At 34.9% G+C, this 27,683-nt stretch overlaps 3 protein-coding genes and 3 non-coding genes across 7 annotated transcripts; 4 read left to right on the top strand and 2 right to left on the bottom strand.

Moving 5' to 3' along the window:
- Positions 1–2,239: 2,239 nt before the first annotated feature.
- Positions 2,240–2,326, top strand: LOC147407464 (small nucleolar RNA snoR20a). Its single transcript, XR_015177158.1, has one exon. It is a non-coding gene; the product is annotated as a small nucleolar RNA snoR20a (small nucleolar RNA).
- Positions 2,327–2,568: 242 nt separating this feature from the next.
- Positions 2,569–2,650, top strand: LOC147407463 (small nucleolar RNA R38). Its single transcript, XR_015177177.1, has one exon. It is a non-coding gene; the product is annotated as a small nucleolar RNA R38 (small nucleolar RNA).
- A 229-nt stretch (positions 2,651–2,879) lies between these two features.
- LOC147407462 (small nucleolar RNA R38) lies at positions 2,880–2,962 on the top strand. The gene has a single exon (XR_015177178.1). It is a non-coding gene; the product is annotated as a small nucleolar RNA R38 (small nucleolar RNA).
- A 2,148-nt stretch (positions 2,963–5,110) lies between these two features.
- On the bottom strand, positions 5,111–13,327 carry LOC147407461 (barley B recombinant-like protein D). 2 transcript variants are annotated; one of them, XM_086436046.1, is made up of 4 exons: positions 13,145–13,327; positions 6,661–6,712; positions 6,376–6,555; positions 5,111–6,250 (listed from the first exon to the last, which is right to left on the bottom strand). In XM_086436046.1, the coding sequence occupies exons 3-4, from the start codon at positions 6,442–6,444 to the stop codon at positions 5,303–5,305; spliced, it is 1,017 nt and encodes a 338-aa protein (XP_086292172.1). In that variant the 5' UTR covers positions 6,445–6,555; positions 6,661–6,712; positions 13,145–13,327; the 3' UTR covers positions 5,111–5,302. The 2 variants fall into 2 exon arrangements, with proteins under 2 accessions (XP_086292172.1, XP_086292173.1); XM_086436047.1 differs by having other exon boundaries at positions 6,376–6,496.
- Positions 13,328–14,858: 1,531 nt separating this feature from the next.
- On the bottom strand, positions 14,859–18,994 carry LOC147407460 (putative apyrase 1). The gene is made up of 9 exons (XM_086436045.1): positions 18,304–18,994; positions 18,068–18,196; positions 17,902–17,958; positions 17,713–17,805; positions 16,481–16,686; positions 16,154–16,245; positions 15,677–15,894; positions 15,374–15,563; positions 14,859–15,296 (listed from the first exon to the last, which is right to left on the bottom strand). Exons 1-9 carry the CDS (start codon positions 18,637–18,639, stop codon positions 15,184–15,186), a joined length of 1,434 nt encoding a protein of 477 aa, XP_086292171.1. The 5' UTR covers positions 18,640–18,994; the 3' UTR covers positions 14,859–15,183.
- Positions 18,995–25,653: 6,659 nt separating this feature from the next.
- Positions 25,654–26,797, top strand: HIS1-3 (histone H1-3). The gene is made up of 2 exons (XM_086436043.1): positions 25,654–25,919; positions 26,162–26,797. The coding sequence occupies exons 1-2, from the start codon at positions 25,743–25,745 to the stop codon at positions 26,618–26,620; spliced, it is 636 nt and encodes a 211-aa protein (XP_086292169.1). The 5' UTR covers positions 25,654–25,742; the 3' UTR covers positions 26,621–26,797.
- Positions 26,798–27,683: the final 886 nt, after the last annotated feature.

The following is a 27,683-nucleotide window of genomic DNA, read 5'->3' as shown; positions in this document are numbered from 1 at the left end:
TGAAAATTATCGAACTTCCAAATAACTCCCAAACTTAAAATTGAAATACAACGGTGAGAAGTATTTTTTTGGGGGATTTCTTTTTTCAAAGTTTATATACTTTTGTCTTCAACAATATTAAAACATCCGATTATGTTTTTGGATGCCACAAGGTGAGCCCAAGGTTAGTCGAAATCAGTAAAATATTTTCGAGAAGCATTTTTCCTACTAATTTAGTAAGATTTGAAATCTTACTAAGGATCATTGAGCTCAAATGGATTACCAAATTGGCAGTTCAAAACTAAGGTTTCTAATCCTTAAAAATAAAAAAAAAATTAATTATGAAAAAAAAACTATATTTTTTGAATGAAAATGGTTTACTCAAAAAATTCAGATAATAATGAATGAAAAATAATTTTCTAATTAACCTCCAAAAATAAAAGGAGGAGGTGTTTCAACTTTTTACCACGCGAGATATTTTAAGAGAGGGGCTATTGACACCTCAACTTTTACTTATTACATCCCAATTACTTAAATTAATTATCACACCCCAATTAAAAATCAAAACACATATTTCAAATATTACTAAGGTTGGCTTCAAATTACAATCTCATCATAATAAAATATTATAGTACTCATTCAAATAATTTCAGTAGTTATTTACAATTAAAAAAGGTTCATATAAAATCTTAAACCTAAAAAATAATAATTTAGGAAAACACCTCCTTTTATTTTTGCAGGTAAATTAGAAAAACATTTTTCATTCATTATTGTTTTTTTTTAATCTGAATTTGCAAGGAAATCATTTTCATTCAAAAAGCATAATTTGTTTTACATAAAATACTTTTTTGATTTTTTTTTTCATAATTGAAAACCTTGGTATTGGATTGCCAAATTGGTAATTCATTTGAGCTCAATGACCCTTATTAATATTTCAAATTTTACTAAGTTAGTAGGAAAAGTGATTCTCTAAAATACTTTATTGTGTTCAATTAACCTTGGGCTCACATTGTGGCATTCGAAAACTTGATAAGATGTTTCGATATTGTAGTGGCAAAAATATATTTATTTTGAAATACAAATTAAAAAAAATAGTTATTTTTTACCGTTGTATTTTAATTTTAAGTTTAGGAGTTATTTAAAAGTTCAGTAGCCATCAATTTTCAAAAACTTGGATCAAGCTAAAAAAGAAATTATTTCTTAAATTTTATTTTTTTGATACAAGTTTTTGATGAAACTTAGAGGGTTGTAGTAGTGTTAGATTGGTGATGTCATGGTTTTTAAACTTGTCGGAGACCGAGATGTATCACCCGAGTTAACTCAGTAGTAGAGCTGAACGAGACCAACTCACAAAGTATTTTGAGATGACCGCGTATCGTGAGATAAGCGAGTCGTTCCGGACAATATTTTCCAATATTTCGGGTGATACAAACAAGATAGCACAGAAAATGATTAACTCACAAGTTAAACGGGACATATCAGACGAGATTTTCAAAATCTTGTCTGGGTTAATCGAGACAAATGAGTTAAAGCCTCAACCCTCTATTCTTTCACCCCTAAATCGATTTTTTTTTAATTATATATTTTTTGGGTTTATTTTTTAATAGGAATCTTTTTTGAATTCTTTTAGAATTTTTCAGATTTTTTAAATGATTAAAAATTATTGTCTCAATGTCGAACGAGACAACTCGAATAAGACGAGATGTGTCATCCGAGTCAACTCGGTATACGAGCTCAACGAGACGCGATATCGAGTTTAAAACCATGGGTGACGTGGCTATCCACATGAGTAAAACGACCCACATGTGCTGGCTGCGCTCACATCAAATCCTAGCCCTTGGATCAAAACCCTAATACCCATCTTTTTCCTCCCAATATTTCCTTCCCAAAAACCCTATAAATCAAGAAGAATAGCAGACGTCCACATTTCTGCTCTCAAACCCTAGATTTTTCATTCCGTTCCTTCAGCTATGTTTTCTCTGATCTTCATTTTTAAGCTCATGTTTTCTCATTAGGGTTTCTAGAATGCTTTGTTGTTTTCATGTCTTTTCTATAACGATGGCAAATGATGAGCTCTATCGATTTGAATCTCAATCAATGAATTGGGCTTCGTGATGCTTACTCGAATAGGAAGAGCTGATGCCTCTCTCTTTCTATGCAAATTTAAAAAAAAAAAAAAAAATTCATGAATGGTTTTGCAATTGTTCTTCGTTTGTATGACCCAAATGCATTATTTTTTTTTTCTCTAATTGATTCTAGAGCCTATGATGATCTTATTTGGTTGACTGAAATGCAAATCTATGTATTTGCACCATGTCGATATTCATGAACTAGGACGGTCTGAGGCTCCCCCCCACTCCCCTATTTTTTTTTATTTTTTGTTTTTTTTTCCTGAAATACAATTTTGAAGCAAACCATTAGTTGTATTTGAATAATCTTTGTGCCTGTTTGCACACATATATCAGCTTTACTGAACTTCATTTTTTTATTTATTTAAATTTTTTAGAATTTATTCTAAATATCAGCTATATCTATAAGTCTCTAATCAAAGAAAGATGAGTACTTTGGTATAATAATATGATGTACAGCGTTTGTGGATGATGAAAACATGAATTAAACAGTTATCCCTGTCTGATGCATTACTGCTGACCAATTTAATTCTGACACTTAAAACGCTGTAGAATCATTCACATTTTGAGTTTTATTATAAGTCAAATTAATTCTTGCATCTAATACATAGTAAAGTGAATTGTTTTATAGGACTTCTTGATGTAACATTTTGAGTTTTGTGTAGAATTGTGTTGTTCTGTTTTAATCATAATTATGGTTTATTTTTGATACTGGTCTTTTCTTGTTTTGCAAATCTATTTGGCTTTGTTCTGTTTTATTTGTTCTACAGCATTTGTGGGTGATGATAAACATATATTGAACAGTTATCCCTGTCTGATGCATTACTGCTGATCAATTTAAATCTGACACTTGAATGCTGTAGAAGTTTAATTGCCTTTGTTTCCATGTTATTAGAACTCTAATTCTAGGAGAAATGTTTGGGTTTGATTTCATTGGAAAATTTTCCAAGTTCATCCATTGTTCCACAGAGTAAAACAAAAGCAAATGATTAATAGGTCTCTACGCCTTTGTTTGGTTCTCCGTTTTTATTTATTTATTTATGATTTTTTTTTTTACAGTTTGTGTTAAACGCAACTAAGTGAAGTGAAGTGAAGGTATGGGTGCTCACCAGGCAATGTGATTGATGTTCTGGTTGGACCTTTCATCTGTAAGCTGAGATTAATGTTTCCAAACAATTCATGGACTTTTTCAAATTCCTGTATCTATATAAAGTTGAATGATGAATTGGTGTTCATTTTTAACTCTTAAATTAATTAAAATGAATTAGACTTAGAAATTTTTGAACATGAATGTTGTGGCCATTAAAGGAGGTATCAATCAATAGCATGTATCAAAGACAGAAATGTGGTTTCCATTGAGCCAAGAGGATTGTATTCCAAAAAGTACTTGTGACAAAACTAAAAGACACCAAATTGAACCGAAAGGGCTGAGATTTGGCAAATATTTCGTACAATATATGCCATTCTTGATGGCATGGGCTGACTTGCCTTTGAACAATCTCTTTCTCTAGCTTCTATAGCAGTGATGCTGCTATGGAATTGGGCAGGTGACAAATGTTATTAAACAATGGCAATAATGATGGAAAGGTTCCCTAAAGAAGACTGCAATGTTACAATGACCCAATAGTGTGGTGGTGATGATGGCAAAATACCACGATCTGGGGTTCAAAACGTTCCTTCATTATGAAAGAGAAGTTTACCAAATGGACCATCAAGGTACATTTGAAAAAATAAATGGATTTAGAAATAGGTCTCTTTTGCAACATTATTTAATTTTTTTTTTTTAAAGGATAAGGTTTCAACGACTCCTGAAAATGACTATCCAAATTGCCAGCACAATCCAACCATTGACATTTTTCCTCAAGGTAAAGATTATTGAGATGTGTATGGGTGGGATATGTATAAATTTAATCCTTCTAAATTCTTTTTTAAACAGTTGGGATCATGTTTTTTTTCTGAGTTTCGACAAGAGTCCCAAAACCTGACCCTTTTTTATATTTGGAGTTTTTCTCTGCTCCCTTTTGGGTGACTAGTCTACGTACATGGATTTATCCAAAACGAGTCTTGGGGCACGTGGAATGCTCACATCACACTCACGGGTGGTCCTCGCGGGTGGCCCCTAAGGAATTAATGCTCATACTGGGGTGATGATGACAAAACACCATGACCTGAGTTCAAAACCTTCTTTCATCTACCAATTACGGTCACTAATATCATTTTTTTAGCAAAAATTGTATTACTCCTAAGAACAAGGTGGAGAATGTGTTGATTAAGAGCCAGCCTGGATTGCCCATGTTGACTGTTGGGACAACTTAGATCAATTAAGAACAAGATGAAAGGAAAATATATTGAAATTGGAGACAGTTCCTGAAAAATCCAAGCATGAATCTGCTGGAATTTGATCCAATAATGGGCCAAAGCCTAACTTAAGTAGCATAATCAAGAAAAAGAAAAAAAAGAAATACGTTGTATCTTCAAAGACCCGTTTGTATTGTTTACTGTTTGCCCTTGTAAGAAGAATCAGGCAACACTGGTCTGGAATGTGGACTGCAGTCTCAATTTTACTAAATATCACTACCCTTTAAAAGATTTTCTTCTTAAACTGACATGGACCAAGAAAAAATAGTTCTGATCAATACTCTTCCTTTAACCCACTGTTAGACCTCTCTATAGACCTGAGAACAGCTGTTCTTCAAAGGACTCAGAACGACTGCTTGTACCAAACTCTGGGGGTTTGAAGAAGACAATCAGATGATGAAATTAGAGCTCAAAGTAGTGAAAATATTATTCCAAAGCCAGATTACTTCTTTGAATCATTCAATTGAAATAGATAACCTAGAATTTAGTCTACAAAGAAACCCAGTCGAAATTCACTTGCCTAATCAACTGGAGATAAAGCTACATTGACCTGTACCTGGATTGCAACTTTAAGTCATCAACTAACCCAATATGGAGATAACCATAATCAACAAACCTAGGAAGCCATAGCTACTATATGAATATGAGCTGAAAATGGTCACTAAAGGTTAGCCAAAAGAGTACAAGCTGATCTGTGGGGTATAACGAGAGACAAAAATATACCATGGTTTCAGGGAGGAAAGCAAAAGCAGACACCAACCCAATAGTCACAGTGGTGACCTTTCTTCCGTGATAACCAAAATAAGATCAACTTTTTCAATGTTCAACATTACTAGTTACCTGATTGTTATGTAGCGATTCGTTCCATGTTTGGCCCAGTGATCTTTGAGATCAAGTGGGACTGAAAGATCATGACCCTCTGCAGCCAACCGGCTGAGCAATCTTGTAAAAACACTGCCACTCATCTTTCGGCCACCAAGGCGGGCATGTCGTTTGTTGGGCATCACTGGTAGTGGATACATTGACAAGGTGGTTGTGCAGCAAGCAGACTGCCAACCCCCTTGCCCCCACTTGTAACACTGCTGGAGGACACCGGTGCATGAGCAACCAGGCACCGGCATGGTCGAGTCATCAAAAGCAACCTGGTTCAAGCCCAGTTCTTGACCTTTCCATTCGGGCTTTGAAACTCTCACCTGTTTGTTGTTTAAATCTTGGCTGCTTCCATTCATAAATTGCACGGTCTTCCAGTCATTTGAAGGATTGGCAACAGTGACCTGTTTGTTAATATCATCGTCCGCTCTTTTCCCTTTCCTTGATGGCTTTGATGCCTTATTAGCTGACAAGGCGTTCGTCTCCTTTGTTCGCTTAGACCGCCGGGCTTTGATGGTGTCAGAAGCATCTTCTGATACTGAGAAGGCATCACTAACGTGCATCTCCCTCGAATGGGATGGATGATGCATGTGCAGCAGGTGGTGCAAGTGCTTCGTCCCACGTGGAACTCCACATCCGGGTCGGCATGTAGGTGCACTACTTCCAGTCATGGCAGAGTTGTCTCGGTACTCAAGGGCTGTCATGGCATCATCTCGTTCAATTAAGGCGTTATTCCGCTCATCAATGGCTGAGTCTCGCTGTAGGATTGCCATATCTCGCTCAGCCAAGGCTGCCTTTTTTTCAGAGATGGCCAAATTCCGTTCTTGGATTGCAGTGTCCCTCTCAGCTAACATGCTCATGAACTTCATCGTCAAGGCATGGTGGTCCTTCAGCAAATGAGGAGGAATCATCCACTGTAATAATCAAATGATAATCAGCATTTGGATAGGAACAGTGTTTATACTACGACTGAAGTGGACAATCATTGCAATTCAGTCAAGAGCCATCAACTATTTTATGATATTTAGCTGATTGATACCTGACTATGAATTGATTTGTACTGATCCTGTTTATTTCTTCCATTTTCACGTAACCCGTTGTTATCCATGTTGGCAACAGCTTTCAAATGAGAATGGCGGAAAATAGTTTTCAAGCCTATTCTGTAAGTTCAATGTCCAGTGGGTTCAGCATCAAACCAGCTTTCCACGTCGGAAAAATCCTTTCGTATTTTAAAAGACAAGGAAAATAAATACTAGTCAAAGGTGTAAAGAGAATTCGTTCAGGAGGAAAATCAGAAAGTCATTCTATAGTCCAAACACAATACCTTCAGCAGGTGCAATCCAACTCTAGAAAGCCACCCTCAAAGAAAACCTTCCCTATACAAAAAAAAACAAACCCACTAAGTTGAAATCACCTAAATCAGTAAATAAAAACTCCCAACAGTGAGTAACAGAGCCTCAAATTACCACAGTGATATAATTCCTTACGAGCAGAGTGTTTTATAACTATGAACTTTGGCCACCCAATATAAAACAATCTAATCATTTACAGATTCCAACCATCCCACAAGACATCATGGCACGTGTCAATAGGTTGGTTTGAGTCAGTACCCGTATATCCTGACCTGCAGACTTTTTAATTGGATATTATGTATTGCTGAATTGGGCCTGGGTAATGAATAGAAATCTGCATACTAGTGAACTGAGATGATCGATTCTGTCCAAAAGGATGGGATCCAAAATAAACTATCGGGTTGAAATACGTTGGGACCACTACACCATGGAAGGAGTTTCAACCATAAGACAGATAATACTAAATAGTTGATTTTTGTATTTAAGCCATCATATATTCTAATAATCAAAATTTAAAAATTGGATATGGCATTACCATCATGATGATCATCCATCATCTACAGATCAGCAACATGCACCATTATTAGTCATTCAGCTCTAGCTAGAGCTATATATTTGTTAATGCACCTTTCTAAGTCCCTTCTTACTACTTATGGTCTTCAACTTGCACACAAGCATTCCACATTCTTTCCTTCATTGATCTCAACTGGTCTTCCTTAATTTCATGCCCTACTGTTAATGCTATAACATTTCCTCAGCTGAGCTCATTTCTAGTTTTGTCTTTCATCTTTCCACTCAACCATCTCAACATCCTTTGCTACACCATTCTATGGAAGTGATTGTACGTGGAAAAATCATATCAATCAGTTTCCTTAGTTTATCCCCTTATTAGGACTAGTAAATACCTTGTATGTGCTTATCTTAATTGCCATTCCTAGTCCTTCGACTCATCTATTTCTTTGCCTTTATTTTTCCTTATTTGGTCACAACCATGTTTATATCAGCAACAAAATAACAAAATGCCTATGACCTTTTCAATAGTAAAATGAAAAAACCATTCATTAACAAATGCCTATAACCTTTCCAACAGTACAAGGGCGGGTTGGGGGCACCCAAGGGCATCTGATTTCTTGAGGCTTCACCCAGCTAAATATAAATCGCTCTAGGAGGAAAACGCTGATCTACTGCCATGTTTACTCCACCGTGACATATTTATTAATAATGGGAATATACCACTTGTTGATTTGAAGTCCCGCAAGTTTTTGCACACAATGATCTCAAATTTTATAAGCAGTGGCTGTAGGGATTACCAGCATACTTAGTGGCAAAAAAAGATTTGAAAGTTCTAGATCATAAAAGGAGCACAGTAAAATAGGGAGAGAAGATACATACAAAGGTCAACAAAAGATTGAACAAGCGTTATTTTGATATCAAAGGATTGGAAAACTTATTAGTTAAGTACAAATCCTCGGCAATGAATGAACTAGTTCTGAGAAAAATGGAATTATATGCAAGACTTGTTTATTTCCCAATCTAGATTTGTACATGTACAAGGATTGGATGGAAGTTCAGATATTCTTATAGTACTAATAATGTTAAAAATATGAATTGTACTATTATTTGCAAAGTAAAAAAATGAACCATTTTTTTGATGCATTGATGGATGTTTTAACCAGTTGAAAATAAAATAATAAAGATGAGCCCAATGAATGACCTCTTAACAAAGTTTCATTCCTTCAAGAATACTACATTGGATGCAAGATTCGACCACATTCACTCTTGGTTAATTTTCTTACTAGCAGATATTGATGCATAGTATGATAACAAAATTGTGAATGGCCAAAGAAACTCAGGGAATGGATCTGTATTAGACATAAATAAGTTTATGTACATATAGTGGGATTTTTTTTATAAATAAGAAGTGGGAAAATTGATCAGTAGTCAAGCTACATAAGATCCTTAAGGTATTACTAGAGATGAGGGATGAGATTCTTAAGGTTATCTCTTCCCCTATCAGCATAGAAAATTATAGCAGTGTATAGGGTACATCCCTTTTTTAAGGCTTAATTTTTTTTTGGCAATACTTGACCAATGGTAGAAGAGTGAGACTCAACAAGTGTCGAAGCTTGGGTAACAGGTGCTTCAAGGGTATCTTGGAGGTATACTAACATTGGAGAGTTATGTCTGGACCACAATTTGTCTCTCTTTTTTGGGCAGTAAAATAAGAAATATATTATTAAAAGAATGTGATACAAAGAGAAAGGGTGAGGGAGTAACTTACCAAACCCTAGAGGGAAGGAATAACTTACCAAACCCAAGAGAGAAGAAACACATATATCAATAATGGGCTAAAAACGATAATTTGATCCAACAAGAGAGCAGAAGAGCATCCGGAAATAGGTGTGGGGGTACTCTCTTATGACAAAGGCTACTTTTATTTGAACCTATAATTTGCAAGTTCATGAAGCACATGGTTCAAAGTGGGATTTACTACACTGTGTGTGGGTTTACAATTTGGTGATTTCATTGATATGTTCTGTTAATAACATGGATGCCAGCGATCTTATCCATTGAAGCATGTAGAACTAAGAAGTGCGAGCTAGTTACGACACATGGATTAGACGTACCAACTCAAAAAAGAATGGCCAAGAGGTTGTACTCTGTAATCAACATGTCTCAATGATGCCACCCACAGGGATTGTTCCCTGCTTACCTGGTATGTGTGGTTTGTGGGGTATTGCATGTACCTGGGGGATTTGGGTGAGATATGTTGCTCTAAGAGGCCGGTTGCCTCGCCCCTGCTAGTCGAGCCTACAAGTCTAGAACTCCCGTCATAAAAAAAAGATACAGTAGCAGATTCTAGTAGAGAAAAAGATCACCTCTATGCCACTTAAAAGGCATCCAAAACCCACTATATATCTCTGAAGCACCCTAGACACTACACATGCTGATCAATGGATGAATCAATTCATCAAACATTTAAAAAAAATCAGTTGTTGATTACTCTAGTTACCTTGTTGATTTCCATATTAAGAAGAATTTTGGCCTATTAGGTTAGTAAGCAGAATCACTACACTTTGAATTTCTTAACAAGTATTTAATCTTTTTATTTTAGCAAGTTAGAGGCTAGATTTCTATATGCAGGGGGCAGGGGCTTTGTACATGACTATTTTAAGGTAATTGTATGAATTTGATTGATCATGAAAGCATGAAATGAAAAACTAAAAATGTGTAAAAACTAGAAATCTGTTGAAAATGTCACACATCATTAAATGCACTCATCTATGATCAAATGTTGGTTAAAACAAAGGAATAAGGTGTTATATCTAGAATTTTTGTGATCATACAAATAAGGTCTACATTTATTTATTTATTTTATAATTAACTATCTTTCATTAAAAAGGAAAGCAACATAAACAAGATACATTGCAAACATACTTAGAGATCGAGAAGGCCTATCAACACAGCACTATAAGCCTCGACAGACAGAAGAAAAAGGAAGCCACTTATCCAAAAAAAAAAAAAAACGAAACCATAAATTTCTCATAGCAAAAACTCCCACCTAGAAACAAAATCCTTAAAAAAAGACCCCCTTGAAGTCCTTGAGAGACCTAGATCAATAAAACTCACTTGCCTTGACTTCCAAAATAATAGAGAGCTCACATCTTTTTATGTTCCTTCGAATGACATCTTTTTTTGTTCTTTCAAAGTAACTAATATTCGACTCTTTCCAAACACACCAACAAACGATGGATGGAAAGAAACTCCATAAGGATCTTCCGATCACGGCCACCGGGAAAAGAAGTCAAACATTAAGGAAGGAATGGTCCAACAATAATTAAAAAGGCAGAAGAAGTGAATCCACATTGGTATACATTGACCACATAACACTCCAAAAGCACACCTCTAGTTTAACCATCCAGCTCTGATTTTAATAGGAACATCCATCCTCATGCATGATAGACCCGAGAAAATGAAAATGATTGCTTCCGAGTAATTTTAGACCATCGATTTTATTGAGTATTTATATTCATGAGTTGTAACAAAATAAATCTAGATAATAGACATTTTTTTTGATAGATACCTAGATAATAGACATAGTAATGTACATCATAAAACACCACGATATTATCTTATAAAGAAGAAATAATAAAAGTAGGGAATTGAGAAACAAGTATGTAGGAGAGTTTCTCCCTTTAAGTCTTAAGAAAACCTTCTCTATTATTATTGATTTTTTTTTAACCAACATAAAGTATTTATAGATAGGTAAAAAAAAACAAAGTCCTACTAAGATAGTAGACATATCCTAATTAAACAAAACTTTCTTTAAAGGATTCTAAAAAAAAAAAAAATCAAATTTAACTAGACTTCCAATAGAATTTTACTTTCTAAATCAATCAATCCTATTAAACTTTAAATTCTAAATTAGAATCCTATTAAGCAATGAATTCTTAATAGTCCCCCTCATATGTTAGATTGTGCCAACATTTTTCATCCCCAAACTTGCTTTGAAAGTTTTGAACTTTTCTCAACTAAGTGCTTTGTTGAAGACATCACAACTTCTTCCTATCTTAGGACATAAATCAATCTATAACCTTAGTTAGAACTTTCTCACGAATAAATGATAGTGAACATCCATGTGCTTTGTTTGTGGATGGAACATAGATTTGATTGAACCACCACGTGTTGAGATGTTGGTATATTAACAATTTCTTCATATGCCAACATTATTGAACTGAACCTGCCGCTTTTGAATGAAACACTATGGTCAATACTTTTTCCAAAGTACTGATAAAAAATAATATATTTTTTTCCAAAGTTTTCCAACAATTGGGTCAACCATACCATCCGAGTGGTGGAGCAATGGGGAGCAATGGTTCAATGACCAACCGACCTGGGTGTGCTCCCCATTCCCCAAGGTTGTGAGATCGAATCTTCCCCCCCCCCCCCCTCCCCCCAATGACTTCACTCAACACACCCGTTTGCGGTGGCAAGGGTATATCCGCAAGAATTATTCCTACTTCCAAAAAGAGCGAGGACACCTTATCGCATAAAAAAAAGGCCAGCGCACTTCCAAATGTGGATAATGTGACAACTCAACTTTTGTGGATGACAATGTCATTGTTAATTGCTTTTTTTTTACTTGGCAATGATATGCTTCCTCATCCCATATTGAAATAAAATTTGGATGTTAAGCAATGAGTAAACTAATCTCCAGCCAAATTTGCAACACAATAACCAAATACCTTGATCAGTGCTTTATGTTTGTAGAATATACCTTCGTTGAATGTTCCCTTCACATATCTTAAGACATGTTGCATTGCACCCATGAGTGGATTTATTGGATTTTGCATGAATTGACTCAAAATGTCTAGTGCATATGGCAAGTTTGGATGAGTAACAGTTAGTTACATGAGACGTCCAAGTATCTCTCGATGTAATTGAGAATCATCTGGGAGAACTCTCCCATCATTAAGCAACTTGTGGTTCATATCTAGTGGTGTCACCATTATATTTGAAGCTAGTAAGCCAACAGATGCTCATGAGAATTGTTTTAGAATATCAAAACCATAGTCGAATGTGTTATTTTGTTTTACCTTTTAGTAGATACTTGGAACATTAATGAATTGTTCCTAATTTTGTTGGGATATTTTCCTTTTTGTTGATGTCTCCCCTAGTTTGTGTTTTTCTTGAAACTGGAAAAAAGGAAAAGAAGAAGAAAAAGGAATTTGCATTTACTTTTTTTATAAATACTTTATATTGGTCCAAAATAAAACAATAATAATAGAGAAAATTTTCTTAAGAGGAGAAGCTCTCCTATTATTCTCTACAATGGCACTGTAGTTAGGTTTAAGCCCTCGGTACTTGTTTTAAAGCCCTTGAACTGAATCACCTCTCCATAATTCTAGTTTTACGGTAACTCCCACTCTAATCTCATCAACTAGCACTACACCATCATTTGTAAATAACATACATCAATGTACTTGCTCTTGAAGTCCAAGGTCTTTACAATAAGTAAACCAAGACAACTATGTGGAGTGTAACCTTACTACTGACACCAATGAGAACTAGTCAGTAATGGTGAGCTTATTTGGTATCCTTTCGGTACCCTGCAAATCAAACAAACAGAAAATCCTCCAAAATCCAGTAAAAAACAGAAGATCCCAGCAACGAACATAAACAAAACCAAATCTCCAATCAAAAACCTAGACAACAATGACACCAAAACCCTAAACCTAGGGTTTTTATGAACAAGAAACATTGAAATAGGTAAAATAAAACACAAATTCACCACTCTTTTCTTACATATATACTCTGCAATAAATGTGTTCAGAAAGGCAAGTTTCGCAAGAGAAGAAAAGAAAAAGAATGACGAGAGATGGGAAAAAAAACTGAGATGGATAGAGAAACGCCATTAGAGAGGGAAAAACAGTATTTCAGAGAAATCAAGCTTACCTCAGAAGAGAAAGAGGGCAGGTTGCAGAGACTTAGATCCCTGAGTCTGAAATAACTCCATTAAATAGTTTTAGAGGTAATATATATATTTATTTATTTATATTTTTCGGCTACAGTGACACTTCCTTATGGAGTTATATAGTTGAGTTTCTGAGGTCTTTCTCTACTGAAGTCTCGACCTTTTACTTCTCTTTTCCGGTTTTCATCCGTTTTTTTCAGTACACAGGACTTCACGATTTACGAGAGAGAACTTTCAAGTTTTGCTGAATATTTGAGATACCTCCCTGTATGTAATGCTTTTGACATACGCCCCTTGACCTTGGTTTGCATTGAAATATTATTCAAATTACTTAAATACCCTCATATTCACCCTCTTGCCAAAAACCCTTGATTTTTCTCCCTAAAGGATTAACCAGGGTTGCAACCTGGACGGGTTGGCCCGAACTTCAACCCTTTTGTTGGCCGAGCCTGGGATGAGTTATGTAGAAGATGAGTTGAGCCTAGATTGATGGTTCGGGCAATCCAAATCCCATGCTGTATACTAACATATAAATATTTTTATATCAATTATATATATATTTTTTATCTAATTTTTATTATTCCATCTTATTATTATGGCTTGTGGACAATTAGATATTATTAATGTGAGCTTTGGTTTAGTACTCTTTGTTTAACTGTTTTCTATGATGGATTTGAAGGTTGTACGTGATTACATGTACTAGTGATTTTATTTTTGATGTTATATTTCCTTTTTAAAATATAAAATTTATTTGCTAATCAAAATGAGATTAGGATTATTCAACGAGCCCAAACAGCCCAAAATTACCTAACTTGGGCTTTCAACCTGATTGTAGAAGATCAAGCTCAGGTCGAACATGGGTTAGTGAGCTTAGGTCTGGTGATTGGGTTTTGTTGAGCTTGGGTTGAGGGTCGTGCTACTTGGGTTGAGCTTGGGTTTACCCTCCAACTCGCCCAGGTTGCAGCCCTAGTATCAACCTCATCTTCAATACATCACCTTCATACTCTTCTAGAAAACTACTTACATTTTTTTTAATTGAAAGTCCGTCATTTTTTTTACTTCCCAAATATCTTGTCTTACTAGTGTCATTTAAATTTTGAAGAAGATAAATCTTAGGAATGAAGAGGAGGAAAATAAACTACCAATTTAGGTTATTTTCTGTTAATCTTTTAGAGTAGAGAGATAAAGGGGTACAACATGAATTTCAAAACTTATTGGTATCTCAAATATTCATGCCGAGAGATATCATACGAATAATAATGGACACATGTATGCTAGGCCTGCCAATAGATGGTATATTATTTGAATATGACACAAATCCATAATTTGTATTATAAAATATTATTCAAAATTTTCAAATATTATATATCGGGATCGGTCCTCAACATCCTTAGTAACCTCTTTTTGTTCTTTTTATTTTGTTGACATCCTTGGTAACCATCTGGTTGGCACAACTAGTTTTGTATGAGTGCAGAAATTGATTGTCGCATTGGTGCTCAATTTGTTTCTCCATCGATTCTGTAATGAGCCTGCAAGATTCAAACTAACCAAGCCAATAACTTGTTGAGAATGCTTCTACATGCACCAGACAATACAAATCCAAAATGAATTAATAAGAACTGAGATTAATGTCCTCCATTTGGTGAAAGATACAAAAAATGACAAATGGGTTTATCATATCTCATTGGTGTGCGCTGCAGATGAAAATGAAGCAATCACATTAAATCTTCTTCCCTTAGAAGTTATAAATTGACATTCTCTGTGAAATAAAATACAAAAATAAACAATGACTCAGACTTCTATGTTCCCTGTTCTCGAAATTAAACCAAAAAAACTTTCTGATCTCAAGGTGAAACTCAACCTGATCCTAATATGAAAAGAAAATAGTAACGCCTTTCAAGAAATTGGAGCATTATTGATCAATATATAGTCATGCCCAACTGCCAACGCCTAAAAGACTCTGCTTCACACCAATATTTCCAACGAAGAATGCTGAAACAGATAACATAGGTTCCATTTATCATGTTGACGATGCAACTTCAATGGCACTACCTAAAGGCCATGCGGCTTCAACCAGGGCATTGCCGTACTTCACTTTCTTCACCAAAGTGATCTCTTGCCACGGATCTAGACCTATTCATTAAACATTAAACATTTAGACTTAAGGAATGTGCAATTTGAATTGATATGCTACTGTGAATATAACATACCAAACCCATCTACTAGCAACGTAAACTGATATATGAGATCCATGCATAGATAAGGCAGGTTATCATCCTCAACATGGCGGTAAGTAGACTTGGCATCCTCAAGCTTTGTTTCACAAGCACGCTTAGCCGCTTCCTCGAAGTCCACAGGCCGAACTTTGGCAACTGGCAGCTTAGGATCTATGAAACCAGCCTGAGTGGAAGGATAATCTAATCAGCTTCATGGACATGAAGGAAAAGTGCAATGTTGATACATAGCCCACCCACCAAAAGTGCATTACAAGAGGTGTTATCAAGCATTATTACCTCAGCAGCTCTGTCAAAGAAAAATGAGGCAACGAATAAATTTTTTTGTCCATCTCCACCGCCACCGTTCCATACCCCACCAAAGGTACACTTCATGTGTGTACATGTTGATTCATTAACTTTCAGGGCCTTATTGGCAGCTCTCTTGCACTTGTTGATGTTGGAGCCAGACGTGGGAGAGGATGCTTCATATACCCTTCCCGCATATTTGTAATAACCTTGGGAGAAAAGACAATGTTAGATTCAGGAAGTATGATTTGGAATTTGAAAGAACCCGACAAAGAAAAGAGGGATTATGACATAGAGGAGGGAAACAGGAATTGAGTAGTGTTGCACAATAGTACATATATAAGTCTGGAACAAAAGCTTCTTTATGTCAACGGTAGGATGTGAATCTTATTATCTAAGGTAAATAAGTAAGAGAATTGTTAGGCATCATGTAAACAAAATGACATAGAAAAGTAAAACCCAACATACCATGATAACCATTCAAGATGCATGGATTTTCAGAGCCCTCCATGGCCTTTAGAATCTCTGCTCGAGCGGCTAATAAGCCATATTGTAAGTAACTGCAATAATAAATGAAGTAATTCACAGTTACACCAAAATCAAATGTTCGCAAAATGAAAATTTTTGTTCCATGCCAAAACTTTTACAAACAGCCCACCCAGTAATTGACCCAGAACTCATCATCACCATCTATGCCCTTATTACTAATATTGGGGAATTAAAAGACAGATATAACTAATTAGTTCTAGAAAGTAGAAAGCTTCACACAATCATCAAGGAGGGAAGAGAGCGAACCTGTGAACATAAAGGTAATATTTAGTACCCATAAGAAATAGTTCCTTCACATATGTATCCTCTCCATCCGATATCTTTGGAGCCTTTTCAGCATCTTTTTCAGAGATGGCATATGCCATTTGGACTGATCCGCCTCCAAGATCAACTACTCCAACTGTATTTGAGTACTTCTTTCCCAGTTTTCCTAAAAGGTAGTTTATTGTGACCTGAAAAAAGGAAAAAAAAATGATATAATCCATAATATGATTACTCAAGGTATAGATAAGAATTAAAGAAGAGTGCCCAATCACTATTTTGGCCATTTAATTGGTACAAAATAATACATTTTGGAAAAAATGATGAGATGGGAGCTATGCTGATAAGACCAAGATGACTCATAAGAGATCCAAGCCATCCCAGTGTAGATTTTGAAAACTCGTCCGAGTCAACCAGTCTAAATTGGGTTTGGTGTTTCTTCGTATAAATATGATTGACTTTTAAGAAATTAAAATCTTTTTTCTAGATAGGTAAGCTGGACATGAACCCACAACCTCAGAGTTGCTTTGCAATGTATCAAACCAACTGAACTATGGGTCTAATATATGTAAAATTAGATTTTTATTTTATTTTAATTGAACATCTACTAATCCAGTTTATATCAGGAAAAACAATTATTATTAAATATATTGTTAGAGATGAGAAAAGATGAAAAACTAAGTTTAAACACCATGATGCTGTCCCCTCACATCCAATAGATTTCATGGGTGCATCCAATCTTTTAAGTACATCTACTTTTTGAAATCCAATAACCCTAAACCAACACCAGTATTGCGGGGGGGATCCAGGTTTGATGATCCAAAGATATGACTAAGCGAAACTTTAATACTTTGACAATGTCCAACTAACTCGTGGAGCTTTGAGTCCATCCTCAAAGTATATAGTCATACAGAATATGTATTAATTAGTATGTAAGTAGCAATATAACATACTGAAAGCAGACACTAAGACTGCACCAAATGAAGAAAGAATATGGGTAATTGGGCAAGTATTGATACCAATTTAAGATAATGTACAATGAATCTGGATCTGCATTGTGATTGACTTGATTGTTTCAAACAATACTGATCACATTACATTGGTTTCTAAATAAAGAGTACTTGAAAAAAAAATTGGTGAAAATTTAAACCTAAATATGCCAATCCTGATGTACACCACACACTTTGCATTCATTAAGAAAGACATGCAAAGCATACCCACTGAAAGGCGCCTTCCTGTGTTCCATCCAAAACAGTGACCCAATCCGGTTTCGATTTCAAAGTGCTCTTTTTTTCAAGAAAATCCCTCACCTACAAAATCAATAAAAATAAATAAATAAACCAAATTCTAACAATAAGATTGAAGCTTTGATGGGCAGAATAACCACATTAAGCGGCAAGCATTACTTCTTGCAAAATTCTTTCAGATGCATCACCTTCCAATTGCCTCAAACCTGCTGTTGCCTTCATAAACATTGAAATGTCAACATTTCAACATAAACAACAATCAGAAATTGCTTCAAACGATATCAAACATGGATACTAAAGGATGTATATAGAAAATTCAAATTACCCCAACTCTAACTGGTGTTTTCCCACGGAGATCTTCAGGAACAACACGCTCCGCTTCCTCCAAAAGTGATTTTAGCGAATCTGCAGCCTTCTTGGGATCTTTGGCATAAGCACTCAAACCGGGTTTTTTCTGCAATTGAGAATCAAACGGATCACATTTCATAAGGGAAGAACGAATTCAAATTCATAATTCAGAACCCTAAGAACAAATTCTCCTAAATTGATCACTCCATATACCTGTACAAAGAGCTCGAGATCTTTCCCCATAGGGACGAGATTCAAATTCTCATCAAAACAATAAACATGAACCCTACTTCCAGAGCTTCCAGCATCGAAGATCACTGCATAGCTCTTAGATCCAATTTTTCGTTGGCTGGGGAAGGTGCGACGATTGAGGACGACGTCATCCGCCTGGGAGGAGATAAGGGAACCTACGGAGGACGACTTAGGCATGAAGAAGAGAACGAAGGAGATGAGGAGGAGAGGGATGGAGACGACGAGGAGGATGCCACGGAATCTGTAGATCTTGTCTGACAGTGTATCTTGTCTTGTCCGCTTCAACATCTTCTCCATTTGATGATCTTGATCGTGATTGGTGTGATCTTGATCTGACGGTGAGGAGAGGCTTTGAGATTCTAGTTCTGCAGATGAAGGTGACCTGTATCGGATCTGTCCGTTACCAGGCTGAGCCTTCAAGGACTGGGTTGTTTCCTGTAAGGACTCCAGCTCTTCTTTATTGCTTTATGGATCAAATTATAATTAAATAGAAGAAAAAAAAGAAAAAAAGAAGAAGAAGAAGAGAAATGGAGAATTGGATCTGAGGATCTGTGCTGTGGAGATGTATGGAATTGTGCACTAGAGTTAGAGAGGATGATGGAATGGGAAGTTACCAAACCAAATACTCTTAAAAGTCCGCTAGCGCTCACTGCAGAGAAACTCTATATTTGCTACACGCGCGAGTGGGGAAACACAATGCACTCGCATGTCGTTTTGCAATTTGCATATCAATATAAGGGCTTTTTGGTAATTTGAAAATTATTTTTTCCATACTCTACCCCGTGCTTTGATTTTATCCTCCCAAAATTCTTTATTGATTTAGTAAAATCATTAAAACATAACTTTATTTATTTTGCTCATAACGACTCAGAAGATGAAACAAATATTAGGGTAGCAATTTAGGTAGGTCGGCCCGAACAAACAATCTAGCTTAACTCAAATTTGAGGTTATATAATATTATATAAATATTTTTATTTATTTTAAATTATTTTTTATTTAAGATATACATTATTTTTTATCAAAATAAAATTAGATTTTTCCAATGAGCCTAACCCATCGAATCCATTCAAAATTACTTAAATCGGAATAACTTGAGCTCAACCCATATTTAGACATTAATGATCAGGTTGACTCAAGTTAATGAACTCAGGCTCAATGCTTGAGGGCTTTGCCACTTGAGTTGAGCCAGGGTTTAACCCCCAACCCACCTAATTGACCTAAGTTGCCATTTTAAAAACAATAGAGAAAATGTGTAATTAATTGCATTACGTGGAGAATAAGTGGCAGTCTTGCCAAAAAAAAAAAAAAAAGTCACAATAATCAGACGCCCCCATCACAAAATCATAGATCATTTGCTTTGGGATATACAATAATTTTTTATGATTCTATGTATTCCGATACAAATGATTTATAATTTTGTGACAGAAAATCATCACAGAACTATAAATCATTTGCCTTGTGATACACAAGAAAAAGATTTATAATTTTACGTATCCCAATGCAAATGATTTACAATTTTGTGATAGAAAAATCATTATTAAAATATCTATATAAAAAAAAAAAGTTTGAATATGAAGGTTTGCAAGAAGGAAAAAATCAACAAATAAAGGAAGAGGGGTAGCTCTGGGTCATTATGCTTGATCTCTTATATATTACTATGGTCAAGGGTTACGTGGTCAATTTGAAAATGCATGAGGCATCTCAAATAGTTGGTAAACCGGAAAGAGTTTTACGTCTAAATTACTCTTTCATATAATAATTGTATTAGATACAGATTTTGTTTGAATGAATCGGTCCAACGTCTAACTTACTTTCTAAGAAGGATAGAGGTTACCATCTGGGCAGTTAGATATACACTTCCTAAGAAATGTTCTCATGCGACATAAAAATAAATGATACTTTTATATTTATTAATTATTATTAATTTACATTTATTGGATATAAAAAATAAAAAAAAAAGGTGAAAAAGACTTTTTGTTTCTTATGAAAGGGGCAAAGCTTTATAGGCGATTTTTTTTTTTTTTTTTTCAATAATCGACTGTGTCTGAACACAGCCGACCAGTCCGGACTGGACTGCCCATAGACCTTGGTCTTGTTGAAGGATTAGTCTTGGGGCACGTCACATTCACCAGATAAGTGAGAGTGCTTCCTTGTGGGTGGCACCTGAGGAATTAATACTCTTATTAAGTATCGAACTCACGACATATGGGCATTTATCATTTATCGATCAAATATTATTATTGAGCCAACACTTTAGAGTTTTGATTGGCGACTCTTAGTGCAATGAGCATAAATATATGAGTCGTGTTGGCGTAACATTGAAATATACATCGTGAAAGGTATTTCTGACGTGGATGTGTGTCAGAACTATAGATGCTTTCATCGACTCGATGTACATTTTAATGTCACTTCAGTATTATCCTTGATATATATTACTAATAGAAAATAATAAAAAAATATTTGATTGATAATATGTGGTACCTGGTTTTAGACTTAATGACCTATATAGCCCAACCTAGTGCATGCACGAGTTTGTATATAGATAAAGGCCTTATCCTTGGTCTGGCACATATGGGCCATGTGAGTATCATGTAAGATCATCCAACCTTAAAATGAATAGTCAGAAATGAGATTAACAATCGCACACAATGATGATTTAAAGTTGAAAATTTTAATCAAACATTATTTGAGGAGAATCTTATAGGCAAAACAACAAAAGGAAGAAGTTCGATCTCACTGGATTTATTTTCTCGTTCTAAAATGGTGAGAATGATTCAATGTGCAAGTGAATTGTCCAAGTTTGTAGGCCCTGCTTGGTACCATGCAAATCATTTGCAAATGCAAAAGATTTGCACCGTAAACTATTTTATGAAATTTGTGAAGGATTTAAGAGGTTAATGCAAATAATTTGCAATGCAAAAAAATAATTCAGAATGTAACTAAGCATTTGTAAATGATTTACTTCCTACCAAAAAGGGCAGTGATTGCACAAGTGGGGGTAAGTATTTTTATAATTAACTCATAAAGTCTAAAATGTAAGGTTTTCCATTAATTGGTCCACATGATACGACAATTTCTAAAAAATGTCCTCATTCTCAAAATTCTATTCCTAAAGAAAAACTTGGTACAATTTAATATGGAAAATATAATAGTTCTATTATTTGTAGTTTCATTGATGGATTATGAAACTTTAATGGAATAAAAATTATTTGCCCTCTCTCTCATTTTGTAAGTAAGAGAGACGAGAAGATTTGCGTCAAGGGAGCTCAAAGCCATTGGATTTAGCATGGATTTATTGTGTTATTCATTGGCATCCAAAGAAAGTGAACACAACAAGGGTTCAATGATGGTCCAAGACACACGATTTTATGATTGACTAGTTTATTTTTATTGATTTGATCCATTAGATCATAATTTAAAATGTTGATTAAATCACATAAACATTTGAAATTAACAATGAACCTATTTCGAAAACTTGAACTTGGTTAGGCAGACTGGACCAGACTAGGGTCTTAGCTTGTTAAGAATCGAGAGGGGTTTAGGGCTAAGCTAAGCATGCCCAACTCTTCGGGACCAGGCTAGACATTGACAACGCAACTCTAATGGTTAAAATTCGATGATCAGGTTGATTTTTTTTTTCCGCCTGTAGGTCTACCAATTTGTAGGCCCAGCAGTGATGTGGATGAGCCCGGCAACACTAGTCATGTGGCAGATCATCATATTGATGGTGAGCTTATTTGTTATTTTGTGTTGTACGTACACATTCAAGTAATACTTCAATTTCATTCGATTAATGATGATTTGTGTAGCCTACTTTTCATGTTGAGAGCAATCCCATTCTAATCAATTGTATGTTATTTGATTCCTGATTCGTTGTTTGCCACTCAAGAATGAGCCTATCTCACAGGGTGAGACATAGATGAGGGCATTTTAAGGTTGAAGTGCTGAGTAGGGTAAAACAGAGATTGAAGATGTTAGATTTTGAGAGGAAGAAAAACAAAAAAGATCAAGCCTTTTATATTTACATGTTGAAGAAGAGGGTATTTGATCGATTTTCATTAGTCCATTTATGAATATCAAAGTCAAAGTGGCATGCTATCAGTTTGAAATTTTAGGGGATATCTCAAATATTATCAATATGTATAGAGTTCATTTGGTTCGTTGCATTTCATGAACCCAGAGCGAATAGTCGGTTCCTTAGTAACGAGTAATTAGGACTCTCTTAAGCTCAACTAAAAATTTAATTCTCAATCGACAATGTTTAGAAAGTTGACTCATTAGTTTTGGTAAAGTATTCACACATGCATAGACCCTGCATTGTTGATGCAAATTCATATTAATCAGGAAAAATTACTTGAAGGACTCTCATGGAGGGAATTCTTTTTAAATAGTCTTTAAGTTTTTCGATTTAATTTAACAAGACATTTAATAAACTTTTTCTTTCTAAATGGTTCCTGAAGACTAGGGGTGTCAATGGGTTGATTTCGGTTCAGTTCCAATTCTCAATAATTGAATGAGAAAAAAAAAAAGTATTTCAAATCATTATATAAAAAAAATATCTTTCAAAAATTAATATATTATCAACAAAATTATTAACTTAGTTATACTAAAAATACAAACTAATTAATTTTTTTTTCAACAATAAAATTTTATCATTGTTAAAAGTAATAAATTTTTAGAACATAACTCATTTTAAGCTCTAATAAAAAATTGTATATGAAAAATTGAAGAATTTTAAATAACATGCATTTATTTAAAAAAAAAAAAAAAACACGTTAAATCATCTATAATATGAAAAGAAATGACAAAATAAATCAGTTTTGGGTAGTTGTGGGTATCCATTGGATATAACCTAATGGTTCCAATTCTTATCAGTTCGGTTCTATTTTAAACTCAACTCTAATCGATTCTAATAAAAGAGAATCAGAATCAGGGTTTTCGATTTTGATTCCGATTCGATTTCAGTTAAATGAGTACCATCGACGTCCCTACTGAAGATCATTTTCACTATTTTTTGGCATGTGAAATGTTTGAATTTCCCTTTGTTTGGTTCTTGATAGTACGAAGCCTTAAAAACCCCTTTAATAGATCGATCTTTCTCTCATTCTCTCAAGTTCTTCTTCTTATTCTACTCTACAATAAAATCGACACAAGAGGTGAGTTTTTAACACTCTTTTTTTATTTGTTTTCTATTACTATAATGGATCTAGGCCAAAACCCAATTAGGAACTGACCCAATTGGCACACCTACCTTATTTTACATTATATTTAAGAGTATAGTGAGAGAAAGGTGATTATTCTTGGTGCAAATCCACATTACTTTTTTTTTTTTTCTTAAATTTATTAAACAATTCTAGCATTACTTTTATAAGCAAGACTTTCTATTGAAAATTGGGTGTTGTTAACGTGTGCCCTAATTACCAAAATACTTGTGGATGCTTACCCCAAGGTGTATTTATCACATTTTTCTGAAATAAAATAGAATTTGTCTTACAAGTAACATAAATACTATTTATTGAAATTCATGTGCAAATGCAAATGCCATTGGGAAACAGATCCTCTACAGCGGAAGTTTCCTGAGGCACATAGTAGCACTGTTTGAACGGTTGTAGGTACGCCACCTCAATGAATCAATAAAATCCCACACTTCAAAAAATTGACGTTCATTAGCTGTTCATTTTTTTTTAAATTTGTTACTGCATTTTCTTTTTCACTAGCCGTTCATTTTTTTCAAAATTAATCGATTCCAATAAAAAGAGAACCAGAATCAAGGGTTTCAATTTTAGTTCCGTTTAAATGAGTACCCATTGACACCCCTAGTGGAGAGAATGTTACCTGAAACTTCTACTACAAAAGATCCATTTTCCAACTAGAATAGATAAACAAATAATTTAGAAGTCTACAACTAATATAAAATATGATTTTGTGACTGTGTAGCATCGATTAATTATAGTTTATAACAAAAGAAGAAAAATAAATTATTTATGGAATCTACGACATTAATGCGTTACTCCTTGATTCTAATTCCCATGATACATGTAGTCACCCACATCTTTTTAATTATTGTGAGATATGTGGCATTAAGCTCAGAATCTTGTCGCAATCATCAAAATTGGTCAAAGGGTTGGGCCCGAAAATGTGTCTCCCTAACTTTGAACTCTTGGTTTTATTAGAGCCAGAGGTTGGACATGGCCTTTAACATTTGACATTGAAGATGGCCTCAGAGCCCAACTCTTATCTTGTATCTCAAGATGATAGATAACACAATTTTCAAGAGATGCCGATTTATCCCCACAACGAACACACTATAAATTTGTTAGTTACATTGCATAATCATTAATAATTAACAATCCTGGGTTGTTAACCCTGAGGGGTTGGCTCAATGACAATTTCGAATTGATAAGCGGTTAATGTACGTAGGTCATGAGTACAATACCTAGTGAGCATTAATTTTCCAGGGCCCACCCGCGAAAGTACACCCTCACTTACCTGGTGCATGTGATTTGCAAGCGTTGAACGTGTCCTAAAACTAATCCTTGGACAAGATCATGGTCTATGGATTGGATAAAATTCCAAATACAAGGTCCTAGTCTTATTAGGACAGTGAGCCTCACTAAGCCTTTTTACTCACTATTATCATATAGGGAAAGGGGTTCTCAAGTTCTATTATAACTATAAAGCAATAATAATGGGATAAAATCGTGATAAACAATATAATGTTTAAAATTTATATTAAAATGTATTTTCTTTTAATTAGGTACTCAGTTAGTCTTGCTAACATCTAGCATTCAAAGTTCATAATTGAACAAAATTCTAGATCATCGTTCAAAGGGTTTATCAAAAAACCAAAAAAGAACTGAAATCTCTAAAAAGAATAAAAAATATATCCATAAAAACAAGTTTTCCTTCAAAATTTTAAATTACTTCCATATGATAACCATTTTAATCCATTTAAAATCCATTTGAATCTATGATTTCTCCTCTTCAATCTCATCAAATCGTCACTAAAAATTCCAAACCAAACACAAAGAAAAATAGCTACAAAGCCATTAAGGAAACACAGCCTTTCACGAAGAAAAAAAGAATAACAGAAGTCCTGTTTTTATTACTCGGATAAGAAGAGAAAGTGCCTCTATCATACACCTCAGCAAACGCTAATAAGGCAACGTTCAGATGGCCTCCCACTTGAACGGCTGAGATCTATTCTAATAAAAGCTAGGAATCCGTGTGCACTAAAACTGACCAATCAGAGCTCATCTTTGCATTCGACCCCAAACCGAAGTTCTCCTATAAATAAGGCAAATTCCTGAGTTGTTTTGTCGTCAGAGAGAATTCTCGGGATTGTTCGTTTAGTTTCTAAGATAAGAAATCTTTCTGCTTTTAGTTTCTGAGATTTGAAATGTCGACTGGTGAAGCTGCAACCATGGCTGCCGAGCAACACGAAGCAGGGGTTGCTGATACGGGGAAAGCAAAGAAATCTGCCAAGCCTGTGAAAGAGAAGAAGCCTAAGGTACCGAAGGAGAAGAAACCTAAGTCGGCTAAGGCTTCTCAGCCTGCGCATCCTCCTTACTTTCAGGTATCTAAGAATCTAATCTCACAAATATCCCTTTTTTTTCCTCGAATTTTCGATAATATTTCGGATCTTTTATTTCTGGGTTTCTGTTTTTTTCGCAAATTTCAAAATTTCAAAATATTTTTTTGAGGATTTTTATTCATGATTTAGGGTTTTGATCGTGTAGGTCCTTTGTTCTTTGATTGATCCATTAGGGTTTCTGTTAAATTTCATGGGGTTTGACGAATTTCTATTTTTGGCTATAGATGATCAAAGAAGCATTACTAGCCCTAAGCGAGAAAGGCGGTTCGAGTCCCTATGCCATTGCCAAGTACATGGAAGAGAAGCACAAGGCAGTACTTCCTGCAAATTTCAAGAAAATGTTGGGCCTACAGTTGAAGAACAGTGCTGCGAAGGGGAAATTGATCAAGGTCAAGGCCTCTTACAAGCTTTCCGAGGCTGGAAAGAAAGAAAAAGTGTCAAAAACAGTTGTGAAGTCTGATGCTGAGAAGAAGAAGAAAACAACTCAAAAGGCGAAACCCAAAGCTGCTGCTGCATCCAAGGCTAAGCCTGTGAAGAAAACAGAGTCTCCGAAGAAGGCAGCGAAGCCTGCAAAGAAAGTTGGTGCGAAGAAGACGAAGAAAACAGTAGTCCCAGCGAAGCCCAAACAGCCTAAATCAATCAAGTCTCCTGTAACTAAGAAGGCGAGGAAGGCCAGTGCTTGACATAGATAGTGAGAGAATGGGGAGAGATGTATATAGGTTTACTTCAAGTTTGTGTAGTTGTTTTCTTTTCTTTAGGGATGGAGGGAGGAGGGGGTGCAGAATATAATTTTGAAAATATGCGGTGTGTTTCTGCAAATTTCAAACTAATGAAGGGATTGACAGTGTTTGCTTTTGCCATTTTGGTTAGTTCTCTCGGTCGCTGTTTCTTGTATTTTAATGGTGGCGTTGATTTTAAATCAAAATTTTAGGGCGTTTTGGGCTTTCTAATAATTCGTGCTCTTCATTGTTATTGTTTTAGATTGGATCATTGTGAGAAAGATGTGTGGTCGTAGTCTTTTGTTTTTTCTTATATTCTTTATTTTTATTTTTATTTGAAAGATGAAAAATGTTTCTGAATTTCTTGTGCTTTCTAGAATGATCTCCTTTAATTAGGGCCGTGTAATTAATGGTGGGCATCCGTTTGATAGCCGTAGTGACCAAGATTGTAGAAATATGGCGTTAACTTTTGAGTTGCCGTTCAAAATTAGGGTTTTGTTAAAGTGTGCCTCAAAGGCTCATGTTGATTGGAAATGACGTTGAGGATGTTTTTTTGGTAGAATTTTTAGGGCATGTTTGGAAAGAAAATAAAGTTTGGGTCATATATGTTTGAAATAAGTTTTAAAAAAAGTAATGGTTTTTTAACTAGATTCTTTACTTGGTCAAATACTCGGCTGACGTATATGAAATTATAGAGCTGTTTTCTTGGGATACACAATTGTGTAGTTTTTATACCATCGATGTAGAGAGATTTATAATTTCTGTTTTCTTGGGATACACAATTGTGTAGTTTTTATACCATCGATATAGAGAGATTTATTCTGTTTATAAAAAAAATCATTAGTATTTATCAAAGAGACTCTAGAATTGAGGAGTAATATTGAATTTTATAGACACGCATTCTCTTTTTTTTTATCTACGATCCATTGAAGTTTAACCAAATGTCTCTCTCTCCATTTTATAAAAAAAAATCATTTGTATATATTTTTATAATTTTGATATATTACTCATTTATAGATGTATAAAT

The sequence above is a fragment of the Akebia trifoliata genome, chromosome 3, assembly GCF_017979445.1.
Source record: "Akebia trifoliata isolate Shusen 1 chromosome 3, ASM1797944v1, whole genome shotgun sequence".
NCBI classification, from domain to species: Eukaryota; Viridiplantae; Streptophyta; class Magnoliopsida; order Ranunculales; family Lardizabalaceae; genus Akebia; species Akebia trifoliata.
The sequence above is the reverse complement of the archived record's forward strand: the minus strand, read 5'-3'. Positions and strand labels throughout refer to the sequence as shown.

Excerpts from the sequence above, each read along its gene's own strand:
- LOC147407461 (XM_086436046.1), bottom strand. The coding sequence starts at position 6,444 with ATGGATAACAACGGGTTACGTGAAAATGGAAGAAATAAACAGGATCAG. Across the intron at positions 6,251-6,375 it reads ACAAATCAATTCATAGTCAG|TGGATGATTCCTCCTCATTT; the intron begins GTATCAATCAGC and ends TGATTATTACAG.
- LOC147407460 (XM_086436045.1), bottom strand. The coding sequence starts at position 18,639 with ATGGAGAAGATGTTGAAGCGGACAAGACAAGATACACTGTCAGACAAG. Across the intron at positions 16,687-17,712 it reads AGGAAGGCGCCTTTCAGTGG|GTCACAATAAACTACCTTTT; the intron begins GTATGCTTTGCA and ends TCCTTTTTTCAG. Across the intron at positions 15,895-16,153 it reads CATCTTGAATGGTTATCATG|GTTATTACAAATATGCGGGA; the intron begins GTATGTTGGGTT and ends TTTTCTCCCAAG.
- HIS1-3 (XM_086436043.1), top strand. The coding sequence starts at position 25,743 with ATGTCGACTGGTGAAGCTGCAACCATGGCTGCCGAGCAACACGAAGCA. Across the intron at positions 25,920-26,161 it reads CGCATCCTCCTTACTTTCAG|ATGATCAAAGAAGCATTACT; the intron begins GTATCTAAGAAT and ends TTTTGGCTATAG.